Consider the following 19,327-nt stretch of genomic DNA (forward strand, 5'->3'; position numbering starts at 1 on the left):
GTTGTACCTAGCAAGTAGTCTCATGTGGTAGATGAGCTACCCAAAGCTTACCCAGGACGGTACTGTTTTTACTGAACTTTTTCTTGTGAAAGGGCTGGTCAACAACACAAACTACACCACAACTGTGATGGTTCAAACAACAATTCCAAGTTAAATTACACTGTCTACACTAGAGATTAAGATACAAGGAAGAATTCAACTTCTACCAAGCAAGGGAGGGAAGAGACATTCAGATGTTACAGAGTACCACTTTTAAATGTTGATCTCCACAACCTACCATAAATCAAACCAACCTGTGAATTATGCCTCACTCAAACCCATAAGTAAGTTAAAGCTTTCTAGTGGTGCAGAGGAGGAAAGAAAAGTCTGTCCAGAAACTGTCTCTATTATCTGCTACCTCCCAGTTGGTAGCTTCTGCAACTTACTTACCTTAGTTTTATCTGTGAAAGAAGTCTGCTCCTAATCAGAAGGTAAGTAAGTCTGGCAGAACAGTGAAGACCCATAAAACTGCTAGTGTCTAGGATGAAGTTGAGATGGTTGTACTATTCTGATCATTTAGGTTTCAAACAGCATGGCTTTTAGTATTGTGACAATAAGAACATGTTTTAGACCTAAGGTTAGGCGATATTCCAGTAGGCTAGGAGACTTCAAAGCCTGACTTTTCTGGTTGATGTCGGCCTAATTTTGGCTTCCTATATACAAGAATCATGCTCTAGTCTTAGGTGTTTATCTCTCTCATCCACCATCCACCTCTTAAGCATGAAAGACAATAATAAATCTAGGCAAAAGAGAATTCCATCTGTCTCCTTAGCTTTGCTTTACCATACATAGTAAAATGACTCCTTAGGGTCAATAAGGATTAATTCTGCCAAGCTGCAGTGCCTGCTGTAACTTGAGTTCCACTGAGATATGAACACAGTAGTATGACAGTACCAATCACAGCATCATGGAAGTTTTAACTAGTTAAAAAATCATCTACATGGTTAAGTGCAGAGGAACTTGAGTGTTTAGAGGTAGCAATACCAAGTTTGAACACAGAGGAAAGCAAAAGTATACCCTGTTTAAACAGCTGGCAAATTTGCGATGGACATGAGAACAAAGTGCTCTTGATTATCACTAAAAGATGATACAGGGCTACATCCTAAAATGAAGCTCTAATGGGTGAATTGTTTCTGTAGTTAATTCCACAAAGAAAGGAAGTCAGGTGCTACCAAAAGCCAAACTTGTATGCTAATTCTACTTAAAATACTATGAAAAAAAAAAGGTCTCATGCAAATTTAAATGGTTACAGTTAGCTGGAATGATGGTACATCTTCTATTCAAAGATACACAAAGAAGTTCAGAACAGCTTCTGCAGAAGCAAGTTTTGCCCTTTTCAGCCTGTGCTTTAAGTTGAAGAGAGCACTGCAAGTGTTAAACTAGGGTAAGCTCAGTCACTGTGGAGCATGTATGAGAAGGACCAGCTGAGGAAAGGGAAGATGCACTCCCTTTTATAAGGAGTTAAGAATCTATACAATTGGCTGCTGTCTCAAGAATTATCATGGTAGCTTAGAGTTCCCATTAATGAATCACTAACAGAGAAGAACAAAGTGATTTCCTTTTTAAATTTACGTCCAGTTGGACTTAAAATGTCAGTAGCTTTTAGAAAGCAAGTTCTTCAGAAAACAGATGTGCTTGGAAAAGCGCAGTGGGCTTGTCTCTACCCCTCATTTTTAAACCTATCAAAGAGAAATCCAGCCCAATGAACAGAAAGAAAGAGTCACCTTAATGAAACTTCGAAAGAAATCTCTGGAAAAGAAAAAAACCTTTATTGAAAGGTGAATTATAATCTTGGGTGTATCCCCCACTGTTTGGCATCAACCAGGACAGAGTAGAGATAAGTACAAAAACCAAGCCACAACAAGCAGCAATGAAATTTCTGCACACATTCATACTTCTGGACAGCAGTAGAATTCTGACATGGTAATGAAACTTACCAGTAACATTTGATGCATCTATTTAACAAAAAATAGATTCTGAAAGGTAACACACTCACGTAGGATTCATCTGTTAATACAACACTAGCCTTGATTGTTACAACTCCACTTGTGTTACACAAAACGTGGGGTTTTTTTTTTTCCCATAGCAGTAAATATGTAGGATACTTAGAATTCTAATATAATGCAAAGGTGAGAAAGAGGCATTGTGGCTTCTCTGCAGCAGAGCTAATCACACAAATTCCTTTTTTACAACTCACAACATCAAAACCTAGAGCATTCAAGATCCAGTCTTCAAAGAACTATCTGCAAAGTGGTTTTAGAAGGAATTACCTTCCTCATTCTTCAGGTTTTATATATTACACTAAAAATCAGTGACAAATTCTGCAAGTAACCAAAATAACATTCTTTGAAATAAATCTGTTTCTCTCCTGCTATCCCCTTCAGAATATTCAGATTTATACTAATTTGTGTAACAACAGAAAATCCTTCAGTATTATTCCATTTTCCAAAGTACATTAACAGTCCTCTGATATGAAGCTCAAGGTCACCACGCAAGTCAATCAAATGCCCTTCAGCCCTTTCTTCCTTGTTTCGGGTTTGTTGGTTTGGGTTTTTTGTTGGGTTTTGTTTTTTTTCTGCTGTGTTGCCCAGTTACAGAACCTTACTGGTGGAGAGTATGGCAAAGTAGTGATCATGTGCTCTGCACTCTTGATATTTTCCACTGCTTAGTTCATCATAATAAAGTTAGATTTGCAATGAGCTTAAAAGGAGGGGGGAAAAAAAAAAAAAAATAAAGCATTCAGTACATTACTCTGATCTATCAGTTTGCACGTGGATTTCTGCATTATGGAAATAATTTGGATTGTAGGGTCTGGACAGATGTTTTTGTTTTAGGATAGGAGTGTATTATGACAGACTATTCCCTTCCTATCCTTTTCTTACTACAGTGCTAGTTCTCAAAAAGCAGTATTTGTCTCCAAGTTCCTCACTACTACCCAGAGATTCTTGATTAAAGGAAAATTGCTAAAAAACAGGCCCTTAACAGGGAGGTTATCTGTGAAAATATCTGGCAGACATTCCTATTTTTAGCAATCCTCCTCCTAAACATTATTTGCAAGTTGTAACAAATACAAATGGAAGCAGGTATGCAAAGAATAAATGCGACTTACCTATAAACTCAGTGACAGGGTCATGTTCGCCTTCTGTTTTAATAGTACCTGCAATACTTTCATTCTCCAAGATTGGAAGAAAAAGCTGTACAAAGTCTGAGGTATATGGAGGAGCAATCACATCAAGCACCTGAAACAGCAGACAGAAATAGATTATTCTTCCAGTTAGAGGGGTAGTTGGGAAAATATTTAATTCATAGTACTAGTCTTGAAAGGATACAAGTAATTGCACTTAAGACCTCTTGTTCTCCATACAAGCAGTTAATTATGTATCCTTGTGGTACTCTATCTATTACCTTAACACTTTCAGAAGTCAGGAGTCAGTAGGACTAAGTCACATCCTAGTGAATACTGATATTACATACATTGCTCAGAATCTGATCTCGTATCTTGAAACATTTTTGAATCTGAGGCAAGCTGATTTAATATCCAAACACATACAACTGATATTAAAGTTTATTTCTATATGTTAGTAAACACAATTTTTGCTGCTGACCTCTGTAACAAAGTATCTGATGAGAGAGATATCTGTATCTAGCTTCTCCAGGCATTTGCGGATATAGCTGACAACAGGTAGAACATATCCTCGACTGAGTAAGTGCACCATTCTATCCAAGAGAGTCTTCTTCAATTCCAGCTGACAGTGTGGGGAGGGAAGAACCAACAGATTAGAACTTCCTCTCAAAAGTGTGCAGTTTTTATTGCTCATTCATATTGATTCAATATCTGCTATGTTACATTTTAACCATGACCATATTCCTAAATTAAACTCTTAAAACTGCTGTGACAGCAAAAGCTATTATCTTGAATAAGTGTAACTAATATGAAGGAACACAAATACTGAATCCTTTGAGAGTCACCTGCTCCATTACATCAAGCTGTGAATGTTCTGTTTCAAAGAGCTTGACAAGAAGTTGTAGAACTTGGGGATGAAGCAGCTGATGGCATGTACTGATCTGAAACAAGACAGGAAAGTTAGATCCTCAGAACTTCAACTTAAACACCAATGCACCAGTCTTTATTAGACAAGTTTACAGTGATGTTCAGTGCCAGATGTACATTCTTTTAGAAAAGTATTCCACCATTTCTTTCTTTGATGCCTAAGTTTTCCTAGCGTAAATAATACTGAGCTGACAAGACCAAATAATTAACTCTGAACAGAAACAGATTCATCTCTGTATATTTACTGACTTACTGCAAATGATAGGCATTCAGTGAATTGGATGTACTTCCAGTTACAAGCATCAAAACCGTTCTTACTCTCCAGCAAGGTTTTATATATGCTTTTACCTCATCCAATAATGCCAGATGAACTGGAGTGTGATCAGTCTGCAGTTGGAAGTATCGTGGTTCTGACACTGTCCAATCCACCCATTTTAATACACCCATTGCCACCACTGGGAACCTACAGAAGAAGAGAACGCTTCAGCACAGGAGCATTAAAAAAAACAAAGCAAAAAAACCAAACCACAACCAAACAAAAAAAAAAACCCAAACAAAACAAAAAACTCCCAGTAAATTAAAAAAAAAAATTATCTTTCAGTATATTCTAATGGTTGCTAGAGTTTCAGTTTAACTGACAGCAGAAATCATAAAGCTTGAAGTTTTGCTTGAAAAGTTGTCAGCACATCAAAAGTAGTTTTCGTCAAAAAAGGGGGTGGGGGGGATGGGGAAAGATAGGCTGCAGGAAAACTCTTTCTACAGAGACACTCCCTGCTCAGCACAAAATACAAAAACCAAAAAATAGGCAAGAAAATTCACATACACTCCAAGTTTGTTCCAGTTTATTCACTATCTCTTATTTCATACTTTTAAAAGGAGAAAAAAAGGACACATCTATTGCTAGGAAAGCTTTATTAGGAAGACAATGTCATCTATCATCTTCTTCCAGTGGCAGAGAAAAGCATGTTCTGTGACACAAGGACAAGTTGTCAGTGAAAGCCAGAATTTATGTCCTCATGAGAGAGATTCCAAAGAGTCAGATGTACAATTTTGAAAGCTGCTTTCAGACCACATCTTCATGTATTCTACAGTGAGGATGTCCTCACAGAGCAGCCCAGAAAGGCATTTCCCTTTAGCAGTACCACCTCTCCTAAATAATATTTTCCGTCCAACAACTGAGGCTCAGGACCAGTCTCTCTGCTCACCTGATGCACTGATAGAGAGTGCTCAGTTCTGCAACCAACTCTGATGCTCCTTTGTTCTCATTGCAACACAGATTGTGAACAGTTTCAATGGCTTTTGAAGTTGACTTGAGTTCATCCTTGTTTATGCTGACTCTCTTGTTCTGAAAAATTGCAAAGTTTGTATGCAAGAGTTGCGAATATACTGGATGTCTTTGGTTATTTAAGGAAAGGAATTGTAACCTGCAATAAGCCTAAGATTACATTACGTTTCTCAAAATTTAGGCTAAAATACAAGTTTCAGAAGAACTAATTATCAATGAGCTGAAGTACAAGGTCATTTGCTTTATTTAATTCCCTAAGAATTACTTTATCCACTTCATCGAATTAAATTCCTCTTCCTCTGAAAACGCACGTACATATGGTTCTAGTAGCACAGAACTGCTACTGATAACCTTTGGGAGGAGGTGGGGAAGAGAGCAAAAATACTCAGTGCACTCAGACTTTTATAGTACTATTTGATCATCAGGATCTACATTTTTTAGTCATTTCAGTTGAATCCAGAAGCATGTCATATTAAAATAAGTAAATCAAGCTGAATACATTATTTTAAACTGTGCAGCTAAACGACCATACATTTTCTTCAGCACAGTCAGGCCACTATAACTAAGAAAAACGTTATTCACAGAACTGAACATTACCTTTTTCCACATCTCTACTACACTAGCTGCATATGCCAGTATGTGAATATATTTATGTTTGTGGTCCTGGTTGATCTTAGCACCTGGCTTAAACAATGACTGCATGAAGAGGTCCAGAAAGGCAGGTACTCGAATCTGTGAAGAAAATGAATGGTTTATTAGAGCCTGTGAATTATGAGAGGTGATTAAAAGTACAGTCTTTGCATCTGATATACCTTGCACAGAAAGAGCTATAACACATTCCCTCTTGAGAGTAGGTTAGTTTTCTGAAGACACCCAAACTTTTGACAGAAAGACAAAAAAAAAAAAAAAAAAAAAAAAAAAAGAAACAACAGACTTACAGACTATATTGCTAATGTATCTAAATGCCACCATTTATTACCAGGACCCCTGTTAGAATGAGGCAGTGAGAAATGTGAAACATGCCATTTAGGACTGCTTATAACAAATTGCAAAACTGGATGAATTTTTTTGGTTTGGGTTGGTTTTGGGTTTTTTTTGTTAAGAGAAGTTAATTAATTCCTTGCCATCTTTACCTCCTATTGAGAAGTTCTTTAATTAATTTAATTGTATATAAAAAGACAACTTGGAATGATTTAAAAAAAAAAAAAATCAATCAAGAAGCTAATGCAAAACAGAATACAAGTAGTAGTTTCACATTTAGACAGTACTTAAAATTATAGAGGGATGAGTCTGAGTGCTAACTTCTACTTTGTGTCGATACAACACTTTGCACATCAAGACCTCATATTTCTGAGTGCTACTGTACTAGAATTAAGTTTCAGAGGTTATAAAAAGATAACTACTAACCAGTTCTACTGGAGGTGGGTCCATGCTTGTAAACATTTTGAACAAGACAGTGATATCTGCTGGATTCAGAGCTCCTTTGGACAACATCGCACCAAGAGCCTGACATGCTCGAGGATAGGAGGCTGCAGTACCCAATGCTAAAGTGATCTGACTAGCATCATGGCCTCTAGATAAAGAGCAAACATACACAGCAACTTATTTTCTTAATTTGGACATTTTAGTTTTAGCCTCACTGAGTCAACAGGGCACATCCTATGGAATGTAATGCCTTAAGGCAGAACCCCTTATCCTGGGTAATTATAGAAATAGGCCTGTATCTCCCTTGTTCGTTTCTAAAATGTTCGTAGAATAATAAAATATATATCTTTTAATAGACAGAAACTTAAATTCTTTGCTTTTGTGATTTCAGGTCTCCCAGTACAGGACATTGAATTTTTCTGTCGTTCTACGAATTAAAGCTTGCTACAAGAACTGCTCTGTTGCAGCTAAGGATTCTTCTTTTGCTGGTAAAAACTAATCAAGAAAGACCAAAAGACAGCAGTTTACAAATTCCAATGACTTACATTTCACTAATAACGTAACTCCCACTTACTTCTCATGAGCATATCGCTGAACCTCCTGAGCAATCCGTCTGACAGCTGACCCTCCTTGCTCTTCTTGAGCTAATATGGACATCATAGACTGAGCAAAAAGATAAGTGTGTTCTCCATGGCACACCATCTTCTGTGAAAGCACACATCAAAAATCTTACCAGTCAACAAGAAACATGCTAGTATGCTTCTGTGATTACATTGCCATAATAGCAATGACTTCACTGAAATCTACTAATCAAAAGAAAAAAAAAAAAACCCAAACGCACAAACAACTAAACAAGAAAACCAAAAATCCAACAGCCAAGAGAAAGTACAGAAAAGCATAGTATCGCTATGCATTGATACCATGCAAAAAGAAATGACTAAATTGACAGCTTCATTTCTTAAATGCCAAAATTGAGAGGAAATTCTATCCTACTTACACTCTGTACTTTCTCTGCAATATTTAAAAAGTAAGAGAAGTACAAAGCCATCCGAAAGTCATTATGCCATTTCACGACACAGAACATATGCTGGGTTGATTCACGTGGCAACTTTCACACTAACGTGGATGATAAAAGAATTATTTTCATTTGCCAAGGGACTGACTAGACTGATCTTTAGATCTTGCATTAAATGTGAAAGACAACAGTTCACCTTTTTACAATCCATTTAATAGACATAAGAAGTGTCACATAAGCAACCCAAGGAATTCTTTGTCACAGAATGATCAAAAAGCATAAATTTCTATTTTTTAACTCAGATATACCTTCTCTTCATAAGATTTTGTAAGACTTGATAAGATGTCAAGATTCTCTACAATACCACGATGACTTGTGTATCCTAACTGGATACACACTATTTTCTTTCCACATAAAAAGGAAAAAAAACTTACAGCAAACTCAGGGAGGTTTTTTTCAAGGTTTTCTTCTCCTCCATCTAAAATTGTTGCCAGAGATGTACGCAGGACTCTGGAAAATACTTCTAGTTGCTGACATGCTGTTGAAACACTGGTTATTTCCCCTTGATATCCAGCATCAGATATAAGCTATAAAAACAAAAACATCACAGAAAACTTGTATTATTTATTTATATTTCAGATATCCTAACAAGTCTAGAAGAACACACAGAATGTAAGATTTGCCTCTGCATATGCTTACTGGAATTCACATTCATCTTTTAGACTACAGAAAAGGAAGCCAATAAAGACGTAGCAAAAAGAAAGTTAACCATAATGATATAAAAATATTTCAGAGCGCAGCAAGATATAACATTCTTTCCCTATCACAGAAACACACAAAACTGACTGAAATGTTCCCCTGCACCAGAAATCCAGAATTTTCAAATACAGATCAAAGGAAAAAAACCCAAAACAATAAAACAAACCAAAACCAACCAAACAAAACCCCTCAAAAAGCGGTACTGCAAACTGGGAAACTACACTTACTGCTTTTAACCTGTAACACCAATGTGTACTTGTACTGTTCTGATATTTGAATAAGCAGTATTAGCAGGAATACATAAAAGACACAGGGAAGACCACACCCAATATCTGATGCTAGAACAGTTAACCCTTTATGGATATTCTCATTTATTAGACTTGAGTATACTACCTTCACAGTAAAATTAAGCATTAAACAGTCGGGATGGGCTTCTGCCAACTTGTAAAAGAGATCTCTCCATGTAGTATGTGCTATCATTTGCTCAAGCCAGGCTGGCGTCTGAAAAAGATTAGAGCAATAGAGAGAAATGTAAGAATATCTAGTTGTCGACATCATTAAAAGTAAGCCTTTTACCTCTCAGGAGTCCTGTGAGTTGTTATACAGAACTTTATTACAAAGGAGGATGCATTCAAAGTTTCTAAGTTCTCTAAGCCTCTGAGGACTCCAGTGAGATACAGCTGGTTTTCTGAAACTGGTTGTTTCTTAACCAAAGAGCTTTGAAGATACAGTTTCCCTTCCCCCACCATCTACTACTCCATCAGATGAAGGCATCTATGTAGGATCCACTCATGTAGAGATAGCAACACGTTTTCCATGCACACCTCTCCTTCCTCTGTAAAGATGGAATCTGCTTTCCGAGGGTCAAAATGCTTGATAAGTAAGCTCTTTAAATGGTTTTCTACAGTCTCCTGAACTTGCACTGGCTCAACACCTGTATAGAAGGAACAAAACACTTGGCAGATGCAATCCAATCAAACATGGCAGCAACATCTTAAATTTTTCAATGAGAACAGAAACTACTCAGAAATTTATCAACACAGAGAAGATGAGAGGAGAGCCATCAGTCCTACTATCAAGCCACACTGATACAGACAGATTTACAGATTCTTGATCTTTTTTCCTAAATGCAGACTGTTTAGGATCACAGGCAGGTCACACTAGTCCTTTTCTCTTGCTCTCTTCATCAGTCATGCAAACAACAATGCCAGTCATCTCACAATGCCCAGGCTGTTACTGGGCACAAAACCAAAATGCACATATCTTAAACACGAAAGGGATTACCAGGGTTGGTGTGCAAACCCGCCTCACTACAGAGTAAAGTCCATCCTTTTAATATATTGGCCATCAGTAGCTTTGATAATATACTACGAAACAATACACAAAGTAGTAATAAGTAGTTGTACGTTTCCGAGACCAGAGTATAATAATTCTGATCATTTGTAAACAAAAGTTTATACTAGCTAAGGGACAAAGATACCACAAGATAATGCTGAACGTGTCTTGCAAGAAGCTGCTGAAGAATTCATAAGCAGACTGGTAATATGGAATTCTTGTCTCAGAGAATACAGGCATCTGTATGAGAACCTTCCATCTAACCACTGATCCACTGAAAGCAAATAGTAACTAGTAATAAGGTAATTGTTTTTTCAATATTAATTATATAATACTATTACAAAATATTGCTAACACCAGCTATGTAATGCCCTTGTGCATGAAACAAAAAGAAACTACAGTTTATGCAGTTGTTTCAACTATATTTCCCTCTATAATACATTTTGTGGGCATTTCAAAATGTTCATCAACAGATTACTTCACTTATTCTCTGAGTGGAATAAATGTATTATTATAAAGAATGTAGTCATATACACATACAGGATGACAACTTTATAATGATCCACTTCCTGAGTATGATCAAATTTGCCACTGACAAAAGAAAGACTACAGACCCAAATTATACTGTACTACTTATCGTACCTGTTTGAATGAGCCACTCTGCCAGCAAATTTACAGTCTGTGCCACTGCAGTGTAGTTTTCAGAGAGGAGCTGGATAACATTCTCTGGAGAACCTCCTGCTTGGAAATATCTGATGGAAGGATTGGAAAAGAACTATTTGAAAGTCGTGTGAAAAAACAAAACCAACCGAACTCTAAATAAAGGGAAAACGATAGCATAATTTATACATTTTCGCACACACTTCCATACAAAGTGACAACATTACACCTACACCATACCTAAGGTTACACTCACCTCTTTAACGTGTTAAATATTGACGGCTCCATTATATAGTCTGGGGTTGAAAATTTCTTCAGGCATTCTTGCTGGACTTCGGCATCGTCTTCTCCCTCCCCGTCCTCATCGTCTTGCTGTTGACAAGCACAGTCAAGTCAGCCACCTCTCTTGTCCAGTTCCCCCCGCCATACTCCCACATTTAGGCTATTTTTGCCCACAGAACCTCACACACCTCAGTTCACCACAGCAAGCGACCCGCTCCCCAGACAAATGCGACTACTTAACAGAGACGGCGCAAAAACGAGCGCCTTCTCGCAGTTTTCCTCCTTTTTAACCTCCTCAAGCCCCAGGCCCCACCACAGGGAGGACTTCCCCACCTGCCTTTACGCTCGGCGCTTTTCGCCTCAGCTCGGAGCCCCAGACGCGGCTCCCCCCGCCCGCACAGCGAGGGGGCCCGGGAGCTCCTCCGGGACCCCCCCGGGGACCAGGCGGCATCCCTCGGGAGAAGTCCTCCGCTCTCCAGAGCGGCGCGGAGGGAGAGCGCTCCCCCTCACAGGCCACTTCAGGCCCGACGCCGAGCAGCCGGCTCCCGCCGCACCACCGGGCAGCCCCGCACCGCCGCTAAGGCGCCCGCAAGCGCTCACCGTCCCTCCGTCCGCCTCGTTCCCCCACTCCGCCGCACTGCCTTCGAAGTAATCGGCGTCCTCCATGGCTCCTCCCGTCCCGCCCCGGGCCGAAAAAACCGCGGCGATGGCCGCAACCAGGCCGCGACCGCTCCCCCTGGGCGGAGCGGCGCGGAATGGCGGGCGCCGAGAGGGTGGAGCCGCCGCCGGGCCGGGCCGGGCTGAGGAGCGGGGGGGGGGATCGCCGCGGTGGCCCTCGGAGCGGTGGGGGGGACGGCTGGTACGGGAAAGCCGTCCCCTTTCTGCCGCCTCGGGATGTTGGGAATTTCCTGCCCCAGACCGTCCCCCGCCCCGGGACGTGCTGACGGGAGCCGGCGGCGGCGCGGCCTGCGCCGGGGGAGTGGCCGTTACCTCACGCTTCGGCGCCGCTTCTCGCTGGAGCTGGCGTTGACGGGGGTGAAGCCGTTGCGTGGTGAATTATGGCTGAAACGATCCACGGACGCCAGCAGATAAAAATGAAATAGGGAAACGTAAAAGCTGGTCCCGTGGCGGTGGTTCCCCAGGAGGTGGAGGCTCGCTCTGTCCCAGTCCGAGCAGTTCATCCCCGGTTAGGCCCTGCTGGACAGCCGAGGCAGAAGACAGCGTGCAGTCAGAGGGAAAAAAAAATAAAGTCAGAGGGGAAAAAGAAGCCAATGGAAGTTTAAAAGCAAACTTCCCTACCCTGCAAAACCTCCCAAAGCCTCCCAGCACAGCTGCAATCGGACGGGGATTGCAAGGGAAGAGGGAAAGATTGGATGTGTTGCTCTTCTGGCTGCAGTTGAGTAACAGCAGTTTCCTCGCACTCTGAAGCGTGAAGAGGAAGGGTATTGAACGACAGCAACAAGTTGATAGTAATGATCAAATGTTATGGTAGAATTAAAAAACTAACAAGTAGGGAAAAAAAAGTTAAAGAATAGGAAAGATAACTTTGGTGGAATGGAAGTGCTAAGATTTTTAGGGCCAGATTTTAGTGGTAAAGTTTTAGGACCAGCATTGGTGTAACTCTGTACCCAAAACTTACTGGAGAATAGCATTAAATAACATTTCTGCCTTTTCTCATTGCAAACAAAATTTTTGGGCGTTACTTTTAGCCCAAGACAAAACCCTGAAGTCTTTGATCTAAAAAAAACCTTAATAAACCAACTGTAGTCCCTATAAATAACACTACTGGCATTACAGTTAGCAGTTTCATTTTGGGGCAGCACAGAGGTCTGCGCTGCATGAGCCAAATTCCCCATTTCTGAGGCTCTTAGGCCATCCGTAACCACACAGGGCAGCCTGTTACGCAGGATTTTTTCCCCTGTACACGAAGCTGGGTCCCCAGAGCAGTGGTTGTGCTAGCCTCGGAACCTTAGTATAGCCCTTCTTGGGGGTGCTGAGAGAGAGAGTCCCAAAGGAGACTGGCTGAGCTAGGGAGCTGACTGAAGGCAACAGGCCAAGAGGGCTGCCAGCAAAGAGAGAGACGAGGAAGTTACAGGTGGAAGAAGAGGAGATAAGTCTAAAATGAAAACTGATCATACGATCTGACCTTAGGCAAGGAGACAGGCATTACTGAAATGGAGACCATGTGAGAGAAACAGAGTCCCTTTGTCTCTCGTCAGATCGACTCCTGTTCTTCAGTTGTGTAAGAGTTTAACTGTGAGAAAGGGGAGGGTGAGGGTGTGTTCTGGGATTTAGAGGGCAGCCAAGAGCATTGCTGATTAATTATTTAAAAGGTCCTTTATTCTCATTCAGTTCCTAACTGAAAAATAGTAAAAAGAAATTACATAGTCTTCCATGCAGTCCATGAAATCGCTTGGTAGGGAAGGCCAAAAACCCCTGTTCAGAAATAAGCTTTTGTAGGATCTTCAAGAGATGCAGTCCTTGTTCACTGTACCAAAGGGCTTACTGCACTTCAAATTTCAGTATAGCAAATATACACCACCACCTGAACTGCAGCACAGTGCGAGCTGTGCTGTCATATGCTGCCCTACAGTGGTGAAGCAACTGTTTCTGAAACATTTCTTCAACATTTTTGTGAGCCCAGGATAATGTTCTTTTTGCTCTGTCAACAGAAAGGAAAAGAGACTTTTTCAGAATAAAAGGCATGGATTGAAGTAGAGGCACAACGGACACATTCTCTACCTGTGCTAGATGATTGCTCGATTGCCTGCAGTCAGGAAGACAGTAAGGTAACATTTCAATGCTTATGGAAGCACTGGCCATTTTTTACGAGGAAAGAACTGGGAGTGAAGTGACAGGCTGAGGCTGGCGGCCAATGGAAATATCATGAGAAAAACTTTTTGGCTTATCTCCACTTAGTTAGCAGGCAATTTCCATCTCGTAGATGTGAAAAAATAATAGTATACTCAGAACAGACAGCGTGATTAACCAGTCAAAACTCCTAAGAAAATACCAGACCTGAATTTAATCTATCCCAAACAAAGAAAGAAAAAGTATTTTCTGAGTCAAATAAGAAACATCTATACACCTCCAGTGCTTCATCAGCTCTTTTTTTTTTGGCTTGTAATGACGTACAGTGTTGTAAGATGTAGGACAAGTTCTCTGAAGGTGATTTCAGAGTAACTATTATACTACCCTAACAGAAGGTTCAAAAAATTAAAAATTGGGAGAAAAAGTGAGTCCAGAACGTAACTAACATTCCAACAAAACTGGATGGAAAAACCACAAAAGCTGAGGCTTTTTGAGGCTTAGGAGATCCTAGTTCTTTACAGAAAGCTCACATAAATATGCTTTGTACAACAGATGTCTTTATATAGGTGGGAGAGGCTTCCTTCCCATGACTGAAATTTGGTGTGCATCTCCTAGGTAGGATATTTGGGTCTGCGGTCTGGAGAATTTCACTGTGCTCAGAGCTTTTGGCCTGAAATAGTATGTCTTAGCTTCAATAAAGCATTTTCAGAGCAGGTAAAAGCTTTGTCTAGTGACAACAGTTGCCCTTGTAGGACTTCAGGGGTAATTATGTTATGAAACTTACTGCTTCGTTGAGTAGAAAAAGGGAACAGTTCACAGCACCAACTGCCAGTGAGAGACATAGCGGTATTAGACATTAATTATACTAGTAATTTCAGTGTCTGAATCTTAAAACTGGAAATTCTTTTGTTTTTATATCTTTTTTTCTCTTTATTTTGATTGCAGTAACAGAAAATGATTTTTTTTTTTTTAATATATAAAGAATGAACAATACTCAAAGCATTTACTTTCAACTTTCCTTGAGGAGAAAACTAGGGACCTGTAACAGAGCCAGACATTTCCTGAATAGCCCTTTGCAGAATTGCAATATGCAAGCTTTCCCCACTTCAGGTCAATAAACAAGACGCAAAGTCAGATCAAACCCAACAGTTTCAAGGCATCATTTAAACTGTGATGAAACCCTAAATGTACCAGAAATTGATTTTGCAAACTAAACTTTTACAACTTTGAATGGAAACAATGTTGGGTGTCTTCTTGGGTTTAACTGTGTTCTCCCATATGGATTTGTGTTTTACAAAGTTTCAGTGAAATGTTCATAAGTAAAAGCACTTAGATTTACCTGAATGTCCCTGAAATTTTATTATCCAGCAAATGAATGCAACAAATTTTTCCCTAAGTGGGTATTTGACTACATTTTGTGTATAAAATATTCTTGAGTCACAATTCCCACCTAATGAGATTTTGACGAGGCAGTAATGAGGCAGTGAGCGTATTAAAGATAAAAATCTTGAGCCCAATAAATACACTATGAAGGCCAGCCTCAGAGACTCTGCTGCATGCTTTGAAGAATCAGTGAAGGCATCCTGGAAAGTGGATGTGTGTGAAGAAGAGCCAGATCTAGAGAAATGTGGAAAACTACTTTCTTTTTTATCTGTTTGGGGTTTTTTTGTTTGTTTGTTTGGGTTTTTTTAAACAGAAGTGAAGGTTGGTTTCATAAAGGTTGGGAATGGCTCTTCTAAGGGAGTAACGAATAAACCAAGTATCAAATGCTCAAGTTTCAATTCCACCCAACTATCAAAATTTGTTACTTGATTTTTGACCGAATTACTTAACAATCATTTGGTTCTTTCCTAGAATAAAATAAAAATCCCAAACAGAAGAGCCAACTTCTAACCAAACTGTTTGCCTTTTATTCATATGTTTTTTAAAAATATCCACCCTGGCATTCTCTGTATGCTAATTACTTCTGCTCCTTGCCCTCTACAAATTCTTTTAGCATAAATTTGTATTCGTAATTGTTAGCCCTTTACAAATCAGCCAATACATTCAGCTAGAGATAAGGTGATAACTTTCAAATTGAGTGGGAAATTACAGCAGCATCAAGTTAGGCTAATGAATTTCAGCTACAGTTCTTCCTTCTCAAGCAGAACCTCAAGATTAAGCATTTTTGTTTGTACTTCGAGATTCACAATTACTGGTAACAGTGCTATTCCAGACATTGAACACCATGACACTTTGCTAGGTAACTGAGAACTATTGCGAGACAAAACAAGGTGGTTTTTAGGTTGCTGACATGATGTCATTCTACTCTCCTTCAGACATCAACTTAAAGCTTGGAACTATATTTATATACTGTGGATTGCTTAAAAGCATAGCCCCACACTGCCCCAAGTACTTTTCAAGATGAGCCTATAGTGGAAACATTTTCTTACTTCAAAGCAAGTTCCAGTTGACTTGCATATTGATCATTAAACTTAAACTTCACTGAAGTATCTCCCAGTTCTATAATGTATGTAATAAGTACATTTTTTGCAGCTCCTTAGTTGGAGATATCCTGGCCTTTTAGATAAATACATTCTCTGATCTTGAAAATTTGTATAAGGATCCCAAACTGGGTCACTTACCTGGGGAATGAAGAATTTCCCCCATATTTTTCAGTGTCCAAGGTGATGGATTTAGGAGTCTCATTTATCTAGCTTTCCCTAGTTCCTTTGAATTTTCAGTGAGGTTGTCTCATAACTTTCTTTCATAGCTGCTCTATTCTCTCTTATCAATCATACACATTGTAAGAGTAGGTGAGGGTGAGGACAGGAGAAAGTAGTTGAATCCAAGGTAGCAGGTTTTGGGCCATGATGTTGGACAAAACAATCGGCTGTAAGCTCCCCAGTTTTAAATTAGAAATAGGTTAACAAGAGCCATTGCTTGTGGCAGCACTGGGCTTCCAGACTGTCTTACATAGATGAACCTTTGTAGCCCAGCAGAGTTTTGCCCTGTGGGAAACAGAACTCAAGGTTAGCACCAAAAGCTTAATGAAATCTCCTTCTTCATTTTGGATGTTGTGCCTTCAAGCAAAAAGAGAATGGATATTAAAAATACCGAGATAGATATGAATCATCACACACACTCTTCAGGAAAGACATGCTGTCTCCTATGGCTCCAGCTTAATACAAGTTTGAAATACCTTTCATTAATACTTTGAGGTCTTACACAGACATGTATTTGGTCCTATCACCCAACCCCTTCATTTGTCTTTTCTATGGAAGCTCTTCTAATCCTGCCAACAGAAAACTGATAATGTAGTGAAAAAGAACTAGAATGGGCCCCCTTTCCAAGTAGCCTTACAGTCCACAAGCCTGATACGGTAATTAATAACCCTTACACAGCAGGTCCTTTCTCTGCCGGCACTCTAGTATTCTAGTTGCAAGAATGATACAATTCCAAAGTCATATCCAATACCGGAAAACTACAAATAGAAACACTATACTTCACTATTAATAATTCACGTAAAATTCACAGCCTAAAAATATTAGTTTGCATAACAGAACAACAGAACTGAGAAAATTGCCAACATTACTACCTCTGTCCTAAGCTGCTGCTTTTGCCAATCTTGAGTAGTAGTATATTTAAAAAAAAAAAAAAAAAGTATTAGCCAACTCATTTAATAAAACAACTGGGTAAATTAAAGTGAAGAGATACATTCACATTTTAATTTTGAATTTGCTTACATTTGTCTACTGGTACCCCAGCCTTAGAAAGCATTTTATGTTACATAAAAAACCCTAATACCATCTCCCTCAAAAATGTATCATTCTCTCTGTATTTGGGACAATGTTTAAAGGCTTTACTTTGTCCTGTCATTAAAATAAAGATTTTTGAGGCAGACTTCCTAAGTGAAAAAAATTAGGAAAACCTGTCAATTCTGGTTTGGTGGTTTTGTTGTTTTTCTTAAAAACAAAACTATTTATTACATATTTGGTCAGTTACCCCTTGTTGCAGAGGTATCAGTGAGCACTTGCTGTTGTTAACCTAGAGAAGAGGTCCCTATTTTTTCCACAGAACCAGGCTAAGTTTAGGACCTGGAAGTTAGAAAAAAAACCCCTAGCTTATTATTTTTATGTTTAATGCAGTGAGAGATTAGTTTGCCTCCCCAGCTCCTCCCAAGTTGCTTTTCCAAGTAGACTTGTGCTTTAAACTGCACCCATTTTGCTCAGCTCAGTATATTAAAAGTAGACAGGGTAAAAGGCAGTTTTAACTTTTACTAAGATGAGAATCAGGGTTGAAAACAATTAATTATGAAGCCAGTACGCATGGCTGAAATTTTAGCAATCTCTGCAATACAGTAAAATACTCTAAAGCAGTTTACCTACCTAGTAACTGAAACACATCCACTCACAGTATTTAAGCTAACTGCTTATGACCAGAATTAAAATAGGTTCACCCTTGGAACTTCTGTCTTGTCAGTCACCAGAGAGATTTTTCAGTGCAACGGCTTTCATCAACAGAGGTTCAGAAATCCCCTTTGTAGCTTATTTTATTTACAAAGACACTTCAAAGTTTGTCATAGAACAGAAAGACTTTTTCCCAATGGATGAATTTTCAGAAATACCAAGCTGAGGAAGAAGGGTACAGTTTTGGGTTTGGACTGCAAACAGAACTTTGCTTGTAAGTATTTTTACTGTTATACAAACTCAACATGTATTTTAGGGATGAGGACCTGTTCCTGTGTGAGATTTCCACTGATAGTAATCTATGGCCCTGATCCTGCTTTTTACAGTTAGTAGAAATTTTATCATCTACTTCCATGGAAGAGGTCTTATGAGTGCCAGCATTGTTAGAAATACACATAGCGTATTAGATACAGTTGGGGAAAGAAGAGAACTTACTCTCTTCCAGAATAAGTTACATAATTTTATAAGAACTTCATCAGTCTTAGACATTTGTATAGCACCAATCACCAACAGTAGTATCACTAAGGCACTGCACTGGTACTTGGCTGTCATGGGGTGTATCTCCACATCTGTGGTCAATGTCCTGTGTAATCATCTTTATATCTTTTGTTTTTCCTGGTACATAATTTTTGACATTGGAAAATAGGATATAATACAAAACATCCTACATCATTCACAGGAATATTGCGCCACAACTAATTACAAGGCGATCAGATTTTAAAGTGATGAACATTAGTATTTCTGTGCATAGATTTACCAGTAAAAGAAAATTATCCTGCAGTTATCTATTATGTGCAACACACTGGAACAGAATTAGTTTCAGTTCCTCTGGAGTTAATGACATACTCTTAAGTTAAATCCTATTCTCGATGCCACAATTCAAAATAGTTTTTAGATAAATGAAGATAAGCCCTCAGGGCTCCTGTCTATGACAACTGATCCAGCATGCCTTCATATGCTTTTGCACCAAAGTCTGCTCCTAACAACTTACAGAGCTCCAGTTTCAGCCTCTAAGAGAGCAGGTTTTGATGCTTTCAGAAGCAGCTGAATTTTTTTTTTAGTCTGTAGTGGATTTACCTCTCCACATTACTAAAAAAAAAACCCTTCAGGAGTTACCACTGTTCAGCTGCATCACACTGGCTGCTGAATATGTCTACTTACGTACAAATTACTAAAAGTTCTTGGATTGAAATAAGTTACTGCAAATGCACAGTAGC

General features: G+C 39.2%; 1 protein-coding gene across 2 annotated transcripts; it reads right to left on the bottom strand.

Moving 5' to 3' along the window:
• Positions 1-1,785: 1,785 nt before the first annotated feature.
• On the bottom strand, positions 1,786-11,605 carry NELFCD (negative elongation factor complex member C/D). Of its 2 annotated transcripts, XM_052786459.1 has the most exons (15): positions 11,452-11,605; positions 10,826-10,941; positions 10,552-10,661; positions 9,399-9,508; positions 8,968-9,075; positions 8,250-8,402; positions 7,375-7,505; positions 6,783-6,948; positions 5,973-6,107; positions 5,296-5,435; positions 4,439-4,553; positions 4,009-4,104; positions 3,645-3,785; positions 3,149-3,278; positions 1,786-2,739 (listed from the first exon to the last, which is right to left on the bottom strand). In XM_052786459.1, exons 1-15 carry the CDS (start codon positions 11,515-11,517, stop codon positions 2,705-2,707), a joined length of 1,752 nt encoding a protein of 583 aa, XP_052642419.1. In that variant the 5' UTR covers positions 11,518-11,605; the 3' UTR covers positions 1,786-2,704. The 2 variants fall into 2 exon arrangements, with proteins under 2 accessions (XP_052642419.1, XP_052642415.1); XM_052786455.1 differs by lacking the exon at positions 1,786-2,739 and having other exon boundaries at positions 2,779-3,278.
• Between the last annotated feature and the right edge of the window lie 7,722 nt (positions 11,606-19,327).

Source organism: Harpia harpyja, chromosome 1, assembly GCF_026419915.1.
Source record: "Harpia harpyja isolate bHarHar1 chromosome 1, bHarHar1 primary haplotype, whole genome shotgun sequence".
NCBI classification, from domain to species: Eukaryota; Metazoa; Chordata; class Aves; order Accipitriformes; family Accipitridae; genus Harpia; species Harpia harpyja.